Genomic DNA, 20,482 nt, shown 5'->3' on the forward strand with positions numbered 1-20,482 from the left:
ATTTACTAAGAATAGAAAATAAAGGCAGAAGAAAGAATAGCAGCCTAAATGTAAAAACTGACAATACAGGAGCATGCCATGTATAGGAGGCAAATAAAAAGGGAAAAGCAGCCACTAAAAATTGGGCACGTTTTCTGGCTTCACGTGCTCTCTGTTGTTTTGATGGGGAGGAGAGAGAGGCCTCACTTGGTAGCAGAAAGCGGTAACCGCCGAAGCTTTGTCCCCTTGTTGTGTCCACTTCCCTTACGTTCAGGCATCTCATGTCCTCAGTGTATGCCTAAGAACGTGTTGGCTAGAAGTAGAGCTGCCGGGCCGGCGTTTAGCTCAGCGGCACGGGCACCTGCCTGCCTGGCAAGTGCAAGGTTGTGAGTTTGATCGCCAGGACCAAAAAGACAAAAAAGTGGTGGAGCTTATTCTTGAGTGAGTGCCACCCGGACATCAAGTCGGCAGGACTGAGTGAGAACCCTTGCAGGCTGAAGGGCTGAGGCCCAGACTTTCTCCAAATAGCTTAAGTGCATCTTTTAAATTGGTTTGAATTTGTAAATACACTTTTTTCAACAAATTTTTGAAAAAGAGCATTGAATAATGAAGCCAAATCTTTCTGTGATCTGTAAGGATTGACAAGCCTGGTTATACATAGGTGGGAAAGACCTAGTGAAGAGAAGGCGTGAGCGTGCTCAGGTGTTTAAACCACTGGACGGGTTTAAGTCCTTTGTTCTGTATTCTCATTGTTTCTTCCCTTTTGCTTCACCTCTTAGGAGTTAGTCTTCTTAAGGTGAGGAGTCTGTAAACAGGAAACTGTCTCATAAACATCTCACAAATATGGAATATGAAAGGGCTGTCCGTGACATTGTTCCTGCATGCCTTTCTTTCTTCCCTAAGCTCTTAACGTACTTCATATAAACTGTTGGGTATAACTTAATAGTGTAGTACAACACCTGTAACCCTAACACTTGGGAGGCAGAGGCAGGTGAATTGCTGGGAGTTTGAGGCCAGCCTGAACTACACAGCAAGACTCTGTCTCAAAACAAACAAACAAAATGGTTAAAGTGAGCACAAAAGGCAATTTAAAAGGGAAAAGGTCTTAAGTCCCCTATGAAGAGGTTTACTTATATGTGTGATATAGGTGGAAAGAGCCTTTATTGTATTCTTCATGCCATGAAGACAATGTTTCACTGTATGTCTGTCTTTAAAACATTCCCATGCATAAGTATATAATAGAACTTCGCTTTTCCTATCTGAAAGCCTCAGCTCTTGGTCAGTATTGTTGTTACGGGAATTCACTGTAAAGTTTTTTGCATTATTTCTTGAGATCAGTGTTCATTGGAATCACTTGAAGATCCCTATTAAATTTCTGATTCCCTGGGTTTTCACCCAGAGGTTTTGATTCACAGAATTTGGAAAGGACCCTAGAAATCTGTACTTTAAACGTATTGTAGGTCTTAAGTAGATTGTACTTTGAGGTACAGTAGTTTACCTGGTTGTTGGACATTTATTGCTGAGACAGATGCCAGAATTCCTAACGTGGCTCTGGGGTGTGTGTGTGTGGGGGGGGGGTAATAGATTTTACTGAGCACTTCGTAGTATTCCGAGGTGAAGGAAAAGTTTCGGGATAGCCTAGAATGTTTCTGGTTACCCCTTTAAGTTCAAGTAGTTATTTAACCGCACCACACGGCTGGGGATGTTAGTGTCCGCAGGAGAAGCTTCAACAGTATTAACACACTTGGAAAAGGGGCCACTAAGGTTTTCCTTTTTTGACTTCCTTGAAGATAACTTGCCTCCAATATTATTTCTACTGTTAATTTAGAGAGACTGATGAATGTGCTATATTTTATTTTTTTCATTAATAGAGAGCTATGATTGAATTAGTAAATATATAATTAAATGTGTGGCTTATCAAAAAGCTTAGAGTTTAAGCATGCTATGATGTTGTGAGTAATTTTAAATGGGGAAAATTTTAGTATTTTTCATTTCCCAGAAAGAGATTGTATCTGGGACTCCTCAGGGGAAATCTCTTTTGATTAACAGCATTAAAGAACTAATATACTTACTGTGCGTATGCCTTGGATGCTTTAGTGTTTGCTTACACAAGTGTCTGTATTTTTTCATAGCAAAACTAACACTTATCTTCCCTCCCCCTCTTTGTTTAAGTTATCTTGGTTCAGACTGTCACAATTACTGAAATGCTTGACTTCTTAGGGAATGAGTATGTTAGAAAAATAAGTTGGTTTTCATAAAATGTTGATTTGTATTATTACTATAGCTCAGAAAATAGTAAAGATGTGTTAATAACTGGGTGATCTTGTGTGCCTATAAAGATGTTTGTCATCCATTTTCTTGAAGCATAAATCTTTTTTTCATAGATGCCCAATAAATTTTAGGTGAATGGACCATAAAGTAATATGACTGGAATAAAGACACCAGTAATACAGAGTTGTTATTAGTTTTAACATTTTGTGATAGCAGGAGACAATGACTTAAACTTGTGTAAGCTTTTATATTTTTAAAAAAATGGACAACATCTTCACTCCCCCAATTTTTCTTTTACTATTTTCATTTATAATTTTGTAAGTTTACCATACTGTTCACATGACTGAGACAAATTCTAGAAGTTTCTTGATGACATTAACTTCTTTTCCTTTTTCCTATAAATTCCCTTTTAAGATAGTGTACTACACTGTCTTGGAGCTTTCTGCTACATTCGCTTTTAAAAATCTTTTTTATTGGTACATTTGTAGTACATAATGCTTACATTCATTGTGAATAGATGATAGGCGTATATGACTTTTCTTAATTCTTTTTTTTATTTTAAAGATAATAAAATCCAACAAAACAAAATGAAATAAAGCCAGTCAAAACAAAGCAGTAAAATTGGTACAGGACTTTGAAGCAGGATACAAGGATACTAGGAGAACAACAATGGCCGATCTTCACAATAGCGGTCCATTTCATCAGATACAGCAAAATCAAACCAAAACAAAACAGTAAAACCAATCAAAACAGTATAGAATGAAGCAAAAGAATTAATCAGAACAACACTAGATTTCAAACACAAGATAGAAGGAAATTCCCTGTATTTGCTATATTGCATACCGTTATCCTCCCAATAGATGCTCAGACCACTGGCCCCTGCAAAATCAAACAAACAATACAAGCATTCGGTTGCTTTTTGGGCCTCAGTTGTCAACTCAGCCTGTCCTCCAAACCATTCGGTTGCTTTGGTGGTAGTGGTGTTGATTCTTAGCCCACACGCGGTAGGCTCGTGGCGCACTCTGTCTGACTTTTCTCTTCCTGGGTCCCGCCCCGCTTGTGTGGTGTGCCAGAAAGCTGTCGGGTTGGTTTCTTGGTGTGCTCCTTCTAGTCCTGGCATAGCCGATTCTCAACTTGCTGACTTTTCTCTCCCTTGGCCCTGCATGGCTTGCCTCAATTCTTTTATTAAACACCCCTTCCCCCTAATTGCTTGGACTCTGCCCCCAGATTTTTTCTTTTTTTTAAATACATGTTTGTAGTACTGGTGGTCTCATGCCTCATAGGGAATTGTGTATGTACACAGCACTTCACAATACCCATTTTTTATTTTTATCTCATTTTCCTTCCTTCCCTCTGTTTCTTGATTGCATTAGCATTTGTATGTGAGGTTCTGGGTCCAATTCTCTTCACACAATGGGGAAGGAAAAAAACACTACATTTTCACACACTCAAGTTTTTTCTCCCAGTTCTGGGAATCATGCCCGGGATCTAGCACATTCTAGGCAAGCACTGTGCCATGGTGTGCAACCCTAGCCCCTAAACATTTTTGGTGGCTAATATACTGTCGTCAAAATTTAGCTTTTGAGATGATTAGAAGTTTTCTAAATATAAATGCAGTTTTGTCATTATTGCTTTCTTTTTATGGATTTATCTGTCCTAAGTGATCTAGCTTTTGCCTTTCATATCTGTAATATTCAGCAAAGTAGTTTGTAATTTTTAAAAAAGCATTTAAGGACTATGATATCTTAGGGCATGAAGTACAGAAAAAGAACGGAGAGTATTTATAGAATCAAAATGAACAGTTCACAGATGCTGGTATACTCTTGCAAAAGTGCTGGTCATGTCAGAGGTATTTTGAAATGGTTGGTTCAGTAATTTGGCCTACTGTTTTTTCCCCCTCTCTAACAGTTTTTCTTTTCTACTACATCTTGCATATCCACCAATCCAAGATACCCTGTAGGTATTTTCTAGTTGTCAAATGGAATCACTTGAGCGCCTGTTCCCAAACCTGTTGCTGCTTCATTAAAATGAAGCTTTGTTTTTTTGCTCTAAATTACCTGGTTATTTGATTGCATAGAGATTATCTTACTCTACAAATTTAAAAATCACCAGCAGATTACTGAAGAGCTGTCTCCGCATTACTCATCCCCCAAGAATCCCCAGAATTCATAAGATTAGATTTTTCCCCTTACATTTATACTGTAAAGACAATTTAAATGCTATTATTCTTTTAAAATTTGCCATACAAAAACTGGGAAATTAGAACAAACTAGTTATATATTTAAATAAAATATGAACATTTAATATTCTGAGATAGCATGGACAGAACAGTTATTTTAGTGTGTCTTAAATGTCTAGAAAATAAGGATGATTTCTCCCTAAAGAATTAGGAAAATTACGGTTGACATCTCATGTAGTTAGGTTAATTCTCAACTCACATAATTATACCCAGGGACCAGAAATCTTACGCCTTTTTGCTTTCTTGTATTTATCTTAACCTTGTCTGATTTTTTTTCTACTCTTAAGTTTTCAAATATAAATGTAAGTATTGTACCAATAAAAGGGTATTTTCCTAAAGGTTTTAGAAGTAACAAGGAGGCTATCATGTACAATTTGTTAATTTTGAGAAAATTGATGTGTAAAGAAAGAAGTAACAACCTCATCTCTTTTGAAGCTAGTGATACTTGTATCTTATTCAACCTTGCAGTTAGGTAGTGAGCCTTGTCAAGTTTCTCAGTGGTGTATATATAGCTTCTTTGTCTTTTTCGTATGTTTACTTTCTTTTTTTTTTTTTTCCCCGTATGTTTACTTTCTTATTCCTAGAGGCCCCCCCCCCTAGTTTTACCAGCACAGAATAAGGAATTGGCAATGAGAAAAGGGTTTGATCACTCCCTTCCCTCATAATACGCCTGATCAGAGTGCCATGCAATAATTTTTTTTAAAAAGCAGATGCCACAGTTGCCTTTTGTGTTCATGTATGTTCCTTGCTTTTCACATATTTGTGCTTATTTTTCCTGTTGTGAAATTTTTGAACTTTGGGGAAAAAATCTTGGATTTTCAAAATTGAGGAGAGAAAGATGTGCGTTTAAAGAGAATTACAGTGTCCTGAAGGATTGAATTATATAGCTGTTATGGATTGGTGGATGTACAAATATTACTTCTGATACAAGTGATTATAACATCTACATTTCTTCTGATTTTGGGGGAAATTTTTATTGGTCTCTTACTTTGAATGGCAATGCATTTTATTTTACATAGCAGATTTAAATGTGTGTAAAATATTCTTTAATAAATTCATGCATGCAGTAAGCTTACTCATTAAAGTAATACTTTTGATTCTTAGTAAGGTTTCTGATAATCCTTAGTTTTAATATATTTCTCTAACTTCTACATTTAATAGGCTAATTGAAGCATGCTTAAGGAAAAATGAGTAGGCAATTTGAGAAGCAGAATTCTCAGATTAATGAAATATGATCAGATTTTTAAGATTTAATTTAATTTGTCTTTTTTAAGGCAAGGTCTCACTGTGCGTTTCAGGCTGGCCTTCAGCTCACCTTATAGCCCAGGCCAGTCTTGAATTTGGAACAATCCTTCTGCCTCAGTCTCCCAAGTGCTGGGATTACATGTGTGAGCTACCACACTTGGTTTTCTTAAATTTTATTTTATCCCAGCCAAGAATCTTTCCTTGTATGTGTTTTATTTTTTTACTTTTTGGTACTGGCAATTGAACTTGTGGCCTGCGCTTACCAGGCAGGCCATGTGCCACTGAGCTATATTCCCAGGCTTAAAGAGAAAAAATAGGACAACCCACTTGGGACCCCTTCTATCTCTGTCAGACAGAAGCTTTCTACTCTTTTTTGTTTTTTTCGGTACCAGGGATTGAACTCAGGACCGCACACTTGCAAGGAAGGTGCTTATGCCGCTGAGCTAAGTCTCTAGCCCCTCTACTCTTAACCTTCATTGTTTCTACTCTTAACTTTCATTGTTCCTAAAATTCATTTTTTGATTTTGGAGAACACAACTTGTTCTGGACATACAGTAGGTCAGGAGTTTCATTCCCCTATATCATTTGGAGGACCCACTGAGATGATTGGATGGAGACTTAAAGCTGTATAGCCACCCAAGATGAAACTGCCTGGTGTCTGTGAAGGGCCTTTAGATAAACCCTCTGCAGAATATCTCTGACTGCTGATCAACAACTGTGCCCCTTTGCACCCTAAAGAAGTCAGATTGGTCATCGCCCATTTCTCCTTCACGGCAGTTCAGGATACTTCTTCAGTGGGGGGATGTTACAGGCAGCTGAGCTAGTTAGAAAAATTATAGGCAGTCAGACTGGGCCCTCAAAGAAGCTGGCACAGAAGTCCAGATGTCTGATGACCTTGGAGGAGACACACCTCTTGCTGTGGCCAGATCTCTGGACAGAAGGCAAAACAAATGCAACCACACCCTTAGGTGTAATCCTTAGGGATTAAATCTGAATCACCTTGAGAAACCAGGAGATGCCATTCTAGTCCCTAGGGAGGAGTCACTGCTCTCTAAGGATGTCCGCCTTCTATGTGACTCGCTTTCCCATTTGTTCCCAATTTAATGTTTTACCTGAACTATTAGTCTTATTGGCTACACATAGCAAGTTCCCAGTTTTCCCAGACTTTCCCAGACCTGCCTCACCTCATGAGTAAGCTTACTGCATACTCTATAAAAAATCCCAAGAAAATACAGAATCTTTGGCAACCTGCTCGGGACCCCTGCTTCTATCTCAGACAGAAGCTTTTTTTCTCTCAATAAATATTTCTACTCTTAAAAAAAATACAAAATTTAAAGACAAGATAATAGAGTAACAATGATTAATACATTGCATATTGTTGTCCTTAGTTACTCAGAGGCCAGAATATAGCATTTAATTATCCAAACAATATTAGCACACACCTTTCTTTTCAACAAATTAAGAATAATTAGTAGTTTTACTGTCTTGTGCGTGTGTATAGGTATCTATATTTTACTTCGTCCTTTTCTCCTTTCACCCTATTTTCTCTTTCCTTTTGTACCATTTCTTCCCATTTCACAATATCTGTTGTACATTTTAGATTTTATTTACTCTTTCAGCTTCTCATACAAGGGAGACAGTATGATGTTTACACATGTGAGTCTGATTTATTCCTCTTATGAGTGTGGTCTTGAGTTGTATTCATTTACCTGTAGAACTCTTCAGTTTATCCTTCTTTATGGTTGGTTAGTATTCCATTATATAAAAGACCTCATCTTTTTCATCTATTCCTCAGTCAGTGGGCATTTGGGTTGTTTCCCAGATTTAGCTATTTACAAATTGTGCTGCTATAAACTTGGGGGTGCACATGTATCATTGTGGTATGATGCTTTTACTTCTTCTGGGAAAATACCCAGAAGAGGAATAGCTGGGTTGGATGGGACCTCCACTCCTAGTTTTTTTGAGGACTCACCACACTGATTTCCACGGTGATTGCACTAGTCTGCATTCCCACCATCAGGAGAAAAGGGTTCATTTTTCCCCACAGCCCCTCCAGGATTTGTTATTGGGTGATTTCTTGATAATAGCCATTCTTTCTGGGAATCTCAGTGTTGTTTTAATTTGCATCTCTCAAATGACCAGTGATGAATATTTTTTCATATGTTTGCTGTTTGTATTTCTTCATCTGAGAAGTGTGTACTCATCCTAGATGCAGATTTTTGCTTTTATATTTAAACTTGTTAAAAATAATGGAGAGATGATTTACTAACATACCAGAATTTGCTGGTAGGCTTATGCATAAACAACTGCAGGTCTGCTCAGTGGCTTGCTGTTGGCCAGTGTGGTCCTTGTTGGTATTTGAGGGTAGACATGACTGAAACTATGGTTTGGATTCTTAACAATTAAGGAGAACTTCATTTTGTATTTTTCTTTTGACAATGGAAGTGCCTCAGTGCCCTTTGCTAATGTATTTATTGCTATTTGGAGAAGTCAGATTTATTTTGTGACTGTTGTATTAATTAAGGTAATGACATGAATAACTGTTTCAGCAAGAACTTGATGAATTTTAACCTCCAGGATAGTATGGTATGTTGTTGAAGTATTTATTTAATTCATATGTTGAGTGATTTCTAGGCATTGTGCTCTCAGCTATGTTGTTCTGTCCTTTGTGTAATTTTACTTATCTAACGTATGACATAGATACATGTTTATCTCTTTATTTGCAGCATATTATGGTAGTGTATGTAATATATGCAACACTTTGATCCCTCTGCTATTAATAAGTAGCAAAATACTTTTCTTAGTGGGGCAAGAAGATAGACGCCACACTTGAGACTTGTGTGTTACAGTATGTCTCTGTTTTTGTTTTTAATTTTTTGTTTTTTGAGTCAGTCTCACTGGGTAGCTCAGGCTGGCCTTGAACTAATGATGCGCCTCCCACTTCATCTTCCCAAGTGGTAGGATTACAGGCATGCGCCACTATGTCTAGCTCACTTGTGCATCATGCCTTGAAGAACTCAAATTTGGAGGCTGAAATTTTGGCAGTAACAAGCCCAATACATGTTATATATCCAGGGTTTGCTGGGTAGATCCTAGAATAATGACTGTGAATTTTTAAATGCTGGTTCTTTCCTTAGATATTTCGTGAAGCTCGAAGAACAGTACCTAGTATTGTTTACATGCCTCACATTGGTGATTGGTGGGAAGCTGTCAGTGAGACTGTGAGAGCAACCTTTCTGACATTGCTACAAGACATACCATCATTTTCACCTATATTTTTATTGTCTACCTCTGAAACCATGTACAGTGAATTGCCTGAGGAGGTAAGAGCTTATTAAATATTTTTCCTTATACTGTTTAAAAATAGTTGACTTTGTAAATTGGATACCATTAATTGGTATACAAATCAATACTAAGGCTGGGCATGCTGGCACACACCTGTAATCCCATACTCATAAAGGTTGAGGCAGGAGAATTGCCCTGAGTTTAAGGCCCACCTGGGCTACAAAGTGAGTTCAAGGCCAGCCTGAACTACATATTGAGACCCTATCTCAAAAAAATTTTTTTTTCAATATTATCAGGGTTGATATCTTGATTTTATTGTTGGATTGGTGATACAGGCACTATGTTTAATGTTTTCAGTTTCTATTGTGGTGTAATAAATCTCACTGTTGTGTAGATTGGGTAACTCAAGCTTTGAAAGTGGCTAATTTATATATCAGCTTTTTAACCACCAGGTACCTATGTTCAGCCTTCTCACTCTTATTATTGGTGAGATCAGTTGGCAAGCTTTGATCTTTAGCTCCTTCATTGGTAACCTATGCTGAATATCATCATCAGTATGTAATATTTTTTACATATGAAATTTAACTTTTGAATTCAATGGTAAAATCACATTTGATTCAGAAAAAAATTATATCAACTTTTGAATGAAACTGAGTTTTAAAATATTTTTTTAACATCCTGAGCTTACTACATCTTCAGATGGTCTTGTTTCAAAATGCTTAGAACTACTTTACCCAAGAGACACAGTAAGAGTGATGCTCATGTAAAAGATTTATATTTTTTAAAGTTACAATATAAATCTGGATTATGTAGGATTTTTTTTTTGCTAAATTCTTTGATGTTTCAGCTTTCGTTACTTGTTTTGCTAAAATGAATTTTTTCAGTTTATTGCTCTTTTAAGGAAAATACACTAAATGTAGAGTAATTCATTTTTATTACTCAATATCTGATAGTAAATGAAGACCAACTAATCAAAACATTTATTATCATACAGGATTATAAGTTTACCAGAATGCATTATGTAGTAAGAGTCAGAAAAGCCCAATTATTTATTAGTCTTTTGATAGTGGATAAATATTTGAACACAGAATAACGTGTTTCCTTATCTTTAAAGTGTGGATAGTGGGGGCAGGGATTTAGCTCAATGGCAAGGCACTTGCCTAGCAAGCTCAAGGTCCTGAGTCAGTTCCAGGTACAAAAAAATAATGAGTAGTAGACAGAGTGGTTGGTGTGAGATAATATATGCAAACTCTTTTTGAAAAGCGTAAAACTGTAAGTTTTACTACAAGTTGTTTGCTATTCATATTATCAGGTAGGACTGGAGTTGAAGTTAAATTTAGAAGAATGAACTGAACCTGGACATAATCTAGGAATAACTTTTATAAGTTAGATTCTCTGTGTCAGTTTTAGTATAATTGTATAAAAAGAAAAAGAGATAAAGAATATTAGACATTTACCAATATCATATCCTTTGTATTTTGTATTTTTCTCTTGTATTAATCAGGTTACTAAGGTTACTCATATCTGTGAGATGAAAATTATAGATGTTTGCTCATACTGCTGCTTATGTAATATGTTGAGGGTGATTTTTGTTTGGTTGTTTTCTTGGCTGTTTGAGATAGGGTCTTGCTATGTAGTCCAGGCTGGCCTCCAGTTTGTAGTGATCTCCTGACTGCACCTCCCAGGTGCTGAGGTTACAGGTGTGTTTCGCCGTGCCCAGCTAATGTATTGTGTTTTAATTGTTTCGTTTTCTGAATCTTCTGTAATTCTGTTCTAGACAGAAAATAAGCTCATTTTTCAAAGATTAAATAAAAAGATTTTCTAAAGATAGAAACCCAAAAAGAATTAGTGCTAGTGGAACCAGTGTTTTGTAAGTGGGGCAAAATGACAGTCTCACCTTCAAGAGCCTTTTTTGCACTCTTGTTTTTTTTTGTCAATCGCTTTTTCTCTTCTAGTTACGTAGGTTCCATTTTCAAATGGTACATTGGGATCCTAGGAAAATAACTAGAACGTCTATTTGTATGCATTTTTCATATTGCCATAAATATTTTATTTGCATATATTTTGTAATAAAATAATACATTATCAGAAGACTGTACATTCTGGAAGGATTACTTTTAATTTTTTTACTGGTGAAGTACTTGAATAAAAACACTTGGAAATCATTGCTCTAGAGTACAGGGATAACAGACTGAGAGAGTCAAATAGGATAAAATACTTGCTGGGTTCTCACAGCTAATAGGGCAGAGCAAAGATTTGTGCTTAGGTTTGTCTTGTTCCAAAGGTCCTGTAGTTACAATGTTGTATATTTCTTTAAAACAAATATTGGTGGGGATGTAGAACACTTGGAACCTTTGTGCATCTCCAGTGAAAATTTTAATTTTTGTAGCTGTTGTGTAAAACAATGCCACAGTTCTTTAAAGACTTATATATAAAACCAACAGATGATCCAGCAGGTCAGCTTCTTGGTAAATGGCCAAGAAAAATGGGAAGTATAGACTTCAACAGGTATTTGTATACCCATGTTCATAGCAGCACTATTCAGAATAGTCAAAAGTAGAACAGGGCCAGGGATATAGCTCTGCGGCACAGCACCTGCCTGGCAAACACAAGGTCCTGAGTTCGATTCCCAGTGCAAAAACAAAGGAACAAAAACACAAAAAAGTGCAAATAACCTAACATTCAAAAAGAAGGAAATTTTGATGCATGTACAAAATCCTTGAAGGCAGTTTTTTTGACATTGTGTTAAATGAAGTACACTATCTACAAAAGCAAAAATATTGTTATGACTGCTAATATTTGAGGTTCCTACGAGAATATAAAATTAGTCAATAAGCACAAGAATATAGGCTCAATATTAGTCATCGAGGAACGAGATATTGTTGCAACCTTCTACAGTAGCAGTAAACAAAAAGTACCAAACAATACCAGATGTTGACAAGGATGTAGGAAAATGAGGATTTATGTACTGCTGGTGAAATTGTGAAATGGGAAGTGCACTTTCTAGAGTTAAATACAAATTTGTTGAATGACTCAGCAGTTTCATCCCTAGGTATCTAGACAAGAGAAATGAAAATGTGTATTCATACAAAGGGTTTTGTATGTGGATAGTTTTAATGATTATGTTCATTAAACCCAAATGCAGGAAATAATTCAAATGTTCATTATTTGGTCAACAGCTAAATGTAATGTGGTAGGTATGTATAGTGGAATTCTGTTCATCAGTAAGTGGAAGGAAATACTGATATGCAGTGCAACTTGACTGAACTTGAAAGTATTAAAGTAAGTGGGAGAATGCAGACATAAAAGGCTACCCCATCATATGATGGGAAACTTCTAGAAGAGGTAATCTCTAGAAACTGAAAACAGATGGGTTGGATGTGTGAATATGAGAGGGAATTGACCACAGAGCAGCATGGTGAAGTTTCTTGAGGGTAATAAAAATGTTGTAAAACATTTTGTGTATGGTGGTATTACAAGAGTATGCAGTCACTAAAAGTCAAGCAAAAAAATGCTTAATGAGAGATAATGGAAGGTGTGCTTAAGTGTATCTGGGAAAATCCAGGAAAAATTATTCAGAAAGCACTAAGTTGAGTGGCACACTAAGAAAGCTATGACTTAACAATGGATACCAGTGTGAAGGAAAGCGTGGTTTGCTTAGGGAATTATAAGAGCCCTGTCTTGTGGTAGCATCAAGTTTGGGACTGCAGAAAGTAAGTTTAGAAGTGAACTTACAGAACATCAAAGGATGCATTCTAACTGGTGGATAACAACCTGGCCGTAATATCAGTGGATTATTATAGGCTTATTCTTGGTATGTTTCTGTATTCACAAAGTTCAACATAGTATTGAAAATTATCAGAAGGAAGAATATTTAAAACTGTGTTTTGCCACTCTTGAACAAAATCTTGTTATTTCTGGGGTGTTGAATTCTGTTATTTTTAAACATCGGATACTCCCTGTAAGCTGTATCTAATGTATCTTATATAATGCTCCTCCATTCATATCCTTTGCAGGGTCTCTCCTCTCTCATAGCATGTCTCTGTGTAGCTCTGGCTGGTCTTGAACTCACTATGTAGTCCAGGCTGACCTCAAACTAATAGCAGTCCTGCCTCCTAAACCTTCTGAGTGCTAAGATTACAGGGCAGGCACTTATGCTGCTGAGCTAAATCCCGGGCCAAGACTCAAGATCTTTGACCATGGGATCTAAGCATATTTTCTTCAATTTTATTATTTCAGCATCTGGAATGACTTTTGGCATATAATGTGTCCTGGTAAATTTGCTTCCAGAACCCTCGAAGGATTGCCAAAGCATACATCAACACACTGGAGGGAATGTGCATCAGGGTGATCCAGTAGTAGAACTGGGGACTCCAGAATTGAAATAAACTTAGCAGGAAAAGAGCATGGGAAGGGAAGTCATTGAGTAGGAAACACTAAGAGATCTATGGATAGGAGGAGACAGTAACATTCTTCCAGCTCCCTGATGCAGATGCCAGATAATTACTTTTCAGCCTTTGTTGGAAAGCCCTTTGGGATTGTTGCCATCTGACTATTACAGTTACTCTTTTGCTGTTATCTGATGACTCTTCCAGATACTGTGTCATTTATTGATGATGTCAGCCAGTGGACATTCATTCTTGTTTAGTGCGGGAGGTCAAAGCCCTCACCAGTGTATCTTAGGACTAGGTTAACCTTTTTTTTTTTTTTTGTCTTTTTCCTTTTTATCGGTACCGGGGATCGAACTCACGACTGCCTGCTTGCAAGGCAGGTGCTTATGCCGATGAGCTAAATCCCCAGCCCCAGGACTAGGTTAACCTTAATGCCATGTACATGGTCTATGAATATTAAAAATGGAAATTGAAGAAATTGCAGTTTGATAAATCATGTGTGCTTTTAATTATATATTCATTGTCTTTGTGTGTGTGTGTGTGTGTGTGTGTGTGTGTGTGTGTGTGTCTGTGTGTGTGTGTAGGTTAAATGTATCTTTAGAATACAGTATGAAGAGGTCTTGTATATTCAAAGACCTATTGAAGAAGACAGAAGAAAATTTTTCCAAGAACTCATTCTCAATCAAGCATCAATGGCACCACCAAGAAGGAAACATACTGGTAAGTTCCTAAGGTTGTTGGGAAAATAGCAGCAGTGGAGTTGAGAAATACTCTTCCTTGGTGCTAACTTATATGGAAATGAATGCAGTTTGTCAGATTCTGTTTCTTTAGATGGATGCATGCAGAAGTGACCATGGTAATCATTAAGCTTTGTTTGTATTTAGATTTTTTACTCTCACGTTTGCGGTGCGTGATCACCACATTCATCCCCAACGAGTCGCACGCGTGCTTCACGCGTCATTTTTGTTCCTTTCCCTGCCCCTCTTTCCGTCCCTTTTTTTTCAACTCTTCCCCATTAAAGCTTTATTACTTGAGCTTTTTTTCTTTATCTCTTTAGTCCAGATATGGTAGTAGATTTTATATTCTTCTGGCTCAAGAAGCCAAAGGAACAAAAATCTAGTCTCTTTTAGTAATTTTAGATACCTAGGACTATGGCAGGCTGTGGGTATCCAGTGTCATGCAAATTATTTTGTGGACCAGGAAAAGTTTGATGGATTAAAAGTTAGTTAGAATATTTGCCTTTTCTGGTTTATGTATTCATTCCTAACTATTTAGCACCTATTATATGGCATTTGAAATTGTGTCATATCTTTACCTTAAGTGTTGGTTTTCTCTTGGATTTGTACTTAGCCTTATGATGGGCTGAAAGATTTCAGATTTCAGTTCCCTGACTTAGGGCTGCATCCTAAGTCATTCAAAATAGAGTTTCTTTTTCCAATCTCAATAGCACATAAAAGTTAAGATCTTTAGCCAGAAATGTGTAATCTTCAGGTGATGGGACAGAAGCTCTCAAGTTGAAACCCAACCTGGGCAATTAGAGAGTTCCTGCCTCAAACAAAAAAGCAATTTTAAAAGAATTGGGGGGCTGGGGAATTTAGCTCAGTGGCTTAAGTACTTGCCTGGCAAGTGTGAGGTCACCAGTTCATCCCCAGTACCAAAAACAAAACAAAACAAAACACCGAACTGGGAATGTAGCCCAGTGTGAAGGCCCTGGGTTCAATCCCCATTACAAAAAAGAAAACACAACAAAGGGTAAGATTTGCTTGCTTAATCCTTCAACTTCTTCTAGAAAATCTCAATTTTGAGAAAGCCTCTTTCTCCCTGTTTCTTGTATCTGTTCTTATGCAGTGTTAAATATGTTTCCCATCCCTGCCAAGTCCGTCTCCACTCTCACCTCCCCTCTCTTTCCCTGACTTACTTTCTCTGTTTCTGTCTCTGACTGTGACTCTGCCCCTCTCCCAGGATCTCACTGTACAGTTCAGGTTGGCCTCAAACTCTTGGTGATCCTCCTGCCTCCCGAGTGATGGGATTACAGGTGTGCCACTGCTCCTGGCCTCAAATTCTTTCTTTTTTGTAATTTTCTATTTAAAAATTTTTTTATTGATTATATTCAGCATTTTGATAATACCGGGCTTCAGCAAGTCTTTTATAGATTTTCTTTGCGTATGAAAAATGAACACCCATCAGATTGCTAGTTAGAAAGTTTTTCTTTCAGAAATCTATTAGCCAGGTGTGGTGGTGCACTCCTGTAATCCCAGCACTCCAGGCTGAGGCAGGAGGATCGTTGCAATTTTGAGAGCAGCCTGGGCTACAAAGTGAGCCCAAGGCCAGCCTGAACTGCATAGAAAGACCCTGTCTCAAAAAGAGGGAAAAATTTTTTTTTAAAAAGAGAAAGCTATGGAAATTCAGTAGTTGTGCCTCCAGAAGAGTTGTAACTTCCTCTAGATCTAAATTCAGTGCAGTATTTTAAGTACTTCATTGCAAAAATAATTCATTTTATTTTCTGATTTTTTTTAGTCCCACAGATCTGAATTTACAAAGTTTAATGTTATTTTTCTTGAGTTTCTTTTGTCAACTTTCATTTCTCATCTTAAGGACAGTTTAGATATTAGTGAAAATATTTAGTATTTTAATCTTGTGCTGTAACTGTGTGATGCCTCTTAAATCAAGTAAAGAGTAAGAGAGCGTTATGATTATTAGAGTTAACCTTTCGAGAGTTTTGATTTGACTTAGCCCAGTCTGAAGTATCATAGATATTATTCAGACAACACTTTTCAACTGTTTTTTTTTTTTTTTTTTTTAATCTCTTCTGTGACTTTAGGATTCTCTTTTTGGTTCCTACTTTTTTATTGCCTCCTCCTTGCAAGTGCTGATCACTATCCTTACTGTGAGGGTAGCTGATTTATCTAAAGCCAATAAATCCGTAATTCTGAGGCGTAATTCTGTTGCTCAGTGGTAGAGACTTGGCTGACATAACCAAGGCCTTTGTTAAATCCGCAAGGTTGGAGAGACGGAGGCAGAGAGGGAAACAGGGAGGCAGGCAAGAAGAGAGAGAGAGAAGTTTTAAGAAAATTAGTTTTCAGTACTTTAAGGTACTTATTTTGACTCAGAATATTTCTCCTAAGTTATATATAAATGTTGCATCAAATCAAATTATTTTACAGCATATCTTTTGTCCTTTAAAGAGGCATGTCATATTATATTTTATAAAACTAAGTTATTCCCTAAAACTTGGTTTTTGTTCCATGTGAACTCTTACTTGCTGGATTTGCATGGTTCATATTTATTTGTCATTGTTCTCTTCTTCCTAGAATATCTGAAAGAATGCCAGAATAGTAATTGAGGTCTTGGCACACTGTGTTACAAGCTTAACATTGCCTTTTCTGTTCTTAGCTCTTTGTGCTATGGAAGTGCTTCCTCTTGCACTACCTGCTCCACCTCGTCAGTTATCAGAATCAGAAAAAAATCGGATGGAGGACCAGGAGGAAAATACTTTAAGAGAGCTGCGGTTGTTTCTCAGGGATGTAACCAAGAGGCTGGCCACAGATAAACGCTTTAACATCTTCAGCAAACCGGTGGATATTGAAGAGGTCTTGTTTCAGTAGTGTGCAAACAGTGAAGTTGAACTGGCTAAAAGAAAAAAATATTGACATCTTTTTTTGGAAGGAAAAAAAGCAAAGGCATGGATGAATATTACCCCTAGCCTGTAAAATTTTAATCCATGTGCTATGTACCAATGTCATCAGGAAACACCTGGTGACTTTTGGATGAAATTAGTAACCAGTTTGTATATGTCCTCTTAATTATTACTGATCTCATACTCTTCAATTTAAGAAGAGTTAATTAAAAGTTACTTCAGTGAAATGTCCATACTAGGCTATTTTTATTCCAGGATAAATCCTGTTCTCAAAAAGTATATTGACATAATAACCACTCACAGCACCAATTGGTACCAGCATTTCCCAGATTATGTGTACCTCCTTGAAAGAGGTGACTGAGAAACTTGACGTTTCTTAGTTTTTCACATTTGGAAATGCCTGTGGTTAAGTTGCTATTTGATGTTAAGCACGTCTGATGCACCTAAAACTGTTTTCTCTCTTCAGATTTTCTCTGCTCCCGGTGGAAAATTTCTCACTTTCTGTGTGTGTTGTTCTGTATGCTTGTTGGGAGCATGGTTTGTGATGATGAGCAAAGGAATTTTCCATTTGGAACCTACTGTGATGCCGTCAGTTAAAATTTGGGGGTTTTTCTTGGTGGTGGTATTTTATCCTGGGATAATATAGTGTGTGGATGAACGCAGTGTCATCTTTACTGGCCTTCTTCTCATAGTTCAGACTCCATGTTTGAACAGCTTTCGTGTTTTTAATTTTTATTTTTTCATTTGAGTTATAAAATTATTCAGTGTTTAATGTTGCATCCTGATTGTGAAATCTGTGCTTTTGGACCTAAGCATATTCCTTTGGAACCATTATCTCATCTGTGACTGAGCAGAACGCATTAGCATTCTATTTTTTCCCCTGTAAATCTGAAGATAATGTTTTCCCCTTTTTTGAAATTAAGGGATTATCAAAAAGTTTACTTGAATATTTGTCTGTAATGTATAGTTTGCCCATTTGATCCTCTGGAAGCCTTGGAATGTCATTATTATTCTCATTTGGCAACTGAGGTAACTGAGACTAGTTGGCAAGCCACATAGCCAACACTTGAGAGGTGGTTTTTTTTCTCTTTTTTTTTGCTGTGGCTTTTTTCTGAAAATGGGTCTCACTGTGCTGGCCTTGCACTTAGTGTGCAGTCAAGTCTGGCTTCAAATTCATGTCTCCTGAGTGCTGTGATTATAGGTATGCATCATCAAGTCTGGGGGAAGTTTTCGGTTGTTTTTTAAATTCAAAGACCACATTCTTTGTATCTTAGCTACTTGCTATCTTTTCCCACTATAATAATGGTACATGACCAATTTGCATTTTAAATTCATAAGCATCGTATTATACTGGTGGAGCATTTTTCCTTCAAGTAAAACTATTGGCCAATTTTCTTTCTTTTTGTTTTCCTCTTAGCCAGTTTTCAAGATTACTTTACATAAGCAAACAAACAAGTAAATAAGTTCCTCCTCCATTTAGCATATCAGGCTGCTGGCACTTTTTAAAGGGTAGATCCGCCTTTCATGCTGGGCATAAACCAGTTTTGCTTTTGACTGAGAAAGCCTTTTCTTTCTAACCAGAAAAAATTGTCAGACTTCAAATGTCATCTATCTGTAATTAAAGTTTTGTGAGCAAGTCACAGTGCAGCTCTAGAAGATGATAAATTGGCCCGACAACAGTTGTGTTTAAGGGTTGTGTTTCTCTTGCCTTCTCCACTGCTCTTCAATTTACTCTGCTGCTGATTTTTTACCTGCTCTGAAAGCTGAAAACATAAGAGTACCTGGGGCAGACGGGATGGGGAAAACAAGGTAACACTGAGACACTCGGAAACATCAAAGTCCGTATTCAGATAGTGAAGTGGAGGATCTAACGTCACCAAATTAGACTGCTGGGTAAACTTTAGACATTTTTAAATTTAAAATCAAGCATATTTGCTAAAATTGTATAGTTTTTAATAGTGTAAAATTTTATAGTGTTTTTCAGTTTATAGAAGTTTTGACTTGCACACAGGGTATGCCAGAACCAAACAGTGGAATAATAACTTTGAACTATTATTTGTTCTGGTATACTCCATTGCTGCCCCTATAAAAAAAAAAAAAAGATTGAGTGGCTTTTCAGCTCCAATGGCCAAAAATAAATAAGTGTACACATTCTTATTTTTGGTGTTTTTATAAGTAATCTTAAAGTTTCAAAAACAAGCCATGTGTGGTATGTGCCTGTAACCCTAGCACTTAGGTGACTGTGGTAAGAAGATCACAAGTGTAAGACAGACCTGTGCTACATAGTGAGTGTAAGGCCAGCCTCAACTACGTAGAAGCTGGATGTGGTGGTGCATGCTTGTAATCCCAGCACCTGGAAGCGGAGGCAGAAAGGCTGCCACAAATTCAGGGCCAGCCTGGGCTACATAATGATGAGACTCTTTTTTTTTTTAAAAGGCAACCAAACAAAGAAAGAAAGAAACCTTGCATAGTGTGACTGTTACTAAAAACAATAAAATAATGAAAAAACCCCACATATACAAATTACATATATCCATTATAAACCACATATACAGTTTACTTACATAAATATGTAAACTTTAAAATCCTGGCATTGATGACATCTGAAACTAGGAGATAACAAACCTTTACTTTCAGAGCAGAAATTATTCTACCCCTAGTAGTAGATCTTGGATTAATTTTAGAAATTTTTGTTAAGCCTGCTTTTATATCAAACCTAGTTAATTGATTTGAGATTTGCACTTGGGAGGCAATAGATATAGGTTGTTAGTGCTTGCTTATTGGTCAGGTGACAGAAAATCAAAATTTATTTTGCACAACATGACTTCAAGTCCTCCTAGTTTGGATTACCTCTCAGAAAATAGGCTCATAAGGCAAAAACAAAGACTTTTTTCTTTTTGGTAATTTATTTAACTTAGGGACAAGTCCATTAAATCTTTTACTAGTTAGAAAAACAATACTCAGCTTTGTTACATAATTGGCTCAAAATGTTTGTAATGACTCCAAAGGAGTAGAAAATACTTTCCATGAAATCATTCGTCTTACTAAAAAAAGAAATTTTTGTTAAAAAATTTAAAAAGATTTACCAGAACTTCTCTAGTATTAGGAAAAGTCTATGCTTTTTATTTTTCCTTGTTTTGTTTTCCTATTTCTTTTCTTGAGGTAACATTTAATGATGCTTATTGGATGCTTTTATTTCATGCATTCTCAGATAAGCCAAAGGATTAAAAAAAGCTGACAGTTGGTTTCCATTTTCAAGATGAGCAACATTTCAGAGTTGGTTTTAGATATGACTTGGAAGCTGAAGCTTTTCATGGAAAGTATGTCAGATAGTAACTTTAGTAGCATAAATAGCACTGTACTTTTATCTTTAATTCTTAAAAATCTAGATTTCGTTTTTAAGCAGTTTTAATTTTGCTTTTATGTGTTAGGTAA

General features: G+C 36.7%; 1 protein-coding gene across 7 annotated transcripts in view; it reads left to right on the forward strand.

Moving 5' to 3' along the window:
• Positions 1-20,482, forward strand: part of Atad2b (ATPase family AAA domain containing 2B) — a 145,620-nt gene that overhangs the window by 99,394 nt on the left and 25,744 nt on the right. For 4 of the 7 annotated variants that reach the window (XM_063231808.1, XM_063231820.1, XM_063231831.1 and 1 more), the window contains 3 exons: positions 8,872-9,057; positions 13,995-14,130; positions 16,804-17,000. In XM_063231808.1, the coding sequence (XP_063087878.1) occupies positions 8,872-9,057; positions 13,995-14,130; positions 16,804-17,000 (519 nt within the window). The remainder of the gene's footprint in view (positions 1-8,871; positions 9,058-13,994; positions 14,131-16,803; positions 17,001-20,482) is intronic. The other 3 variants (XM_063231816.1, XM_063231825.1, XM_063231829.1) reach the window with 2 other exon arrangements.

This window comes from Cavia porcellus, unplaced genomic scaffold (assembly GCF_034190915.1).
Source record: "Cavia porcellus strain 051 isolate PalLab524CR breed Dunkin Hartley unplaced genomic scaffold, mCavPor4.1 scaffold_1, whole genome shotgun sequence".
Lineage (NCBI taxonomy): Eukaryota > Metazoa > Chordata > Mammalia > Rodentia > Caviidae > Cavia > Cavia porcellus.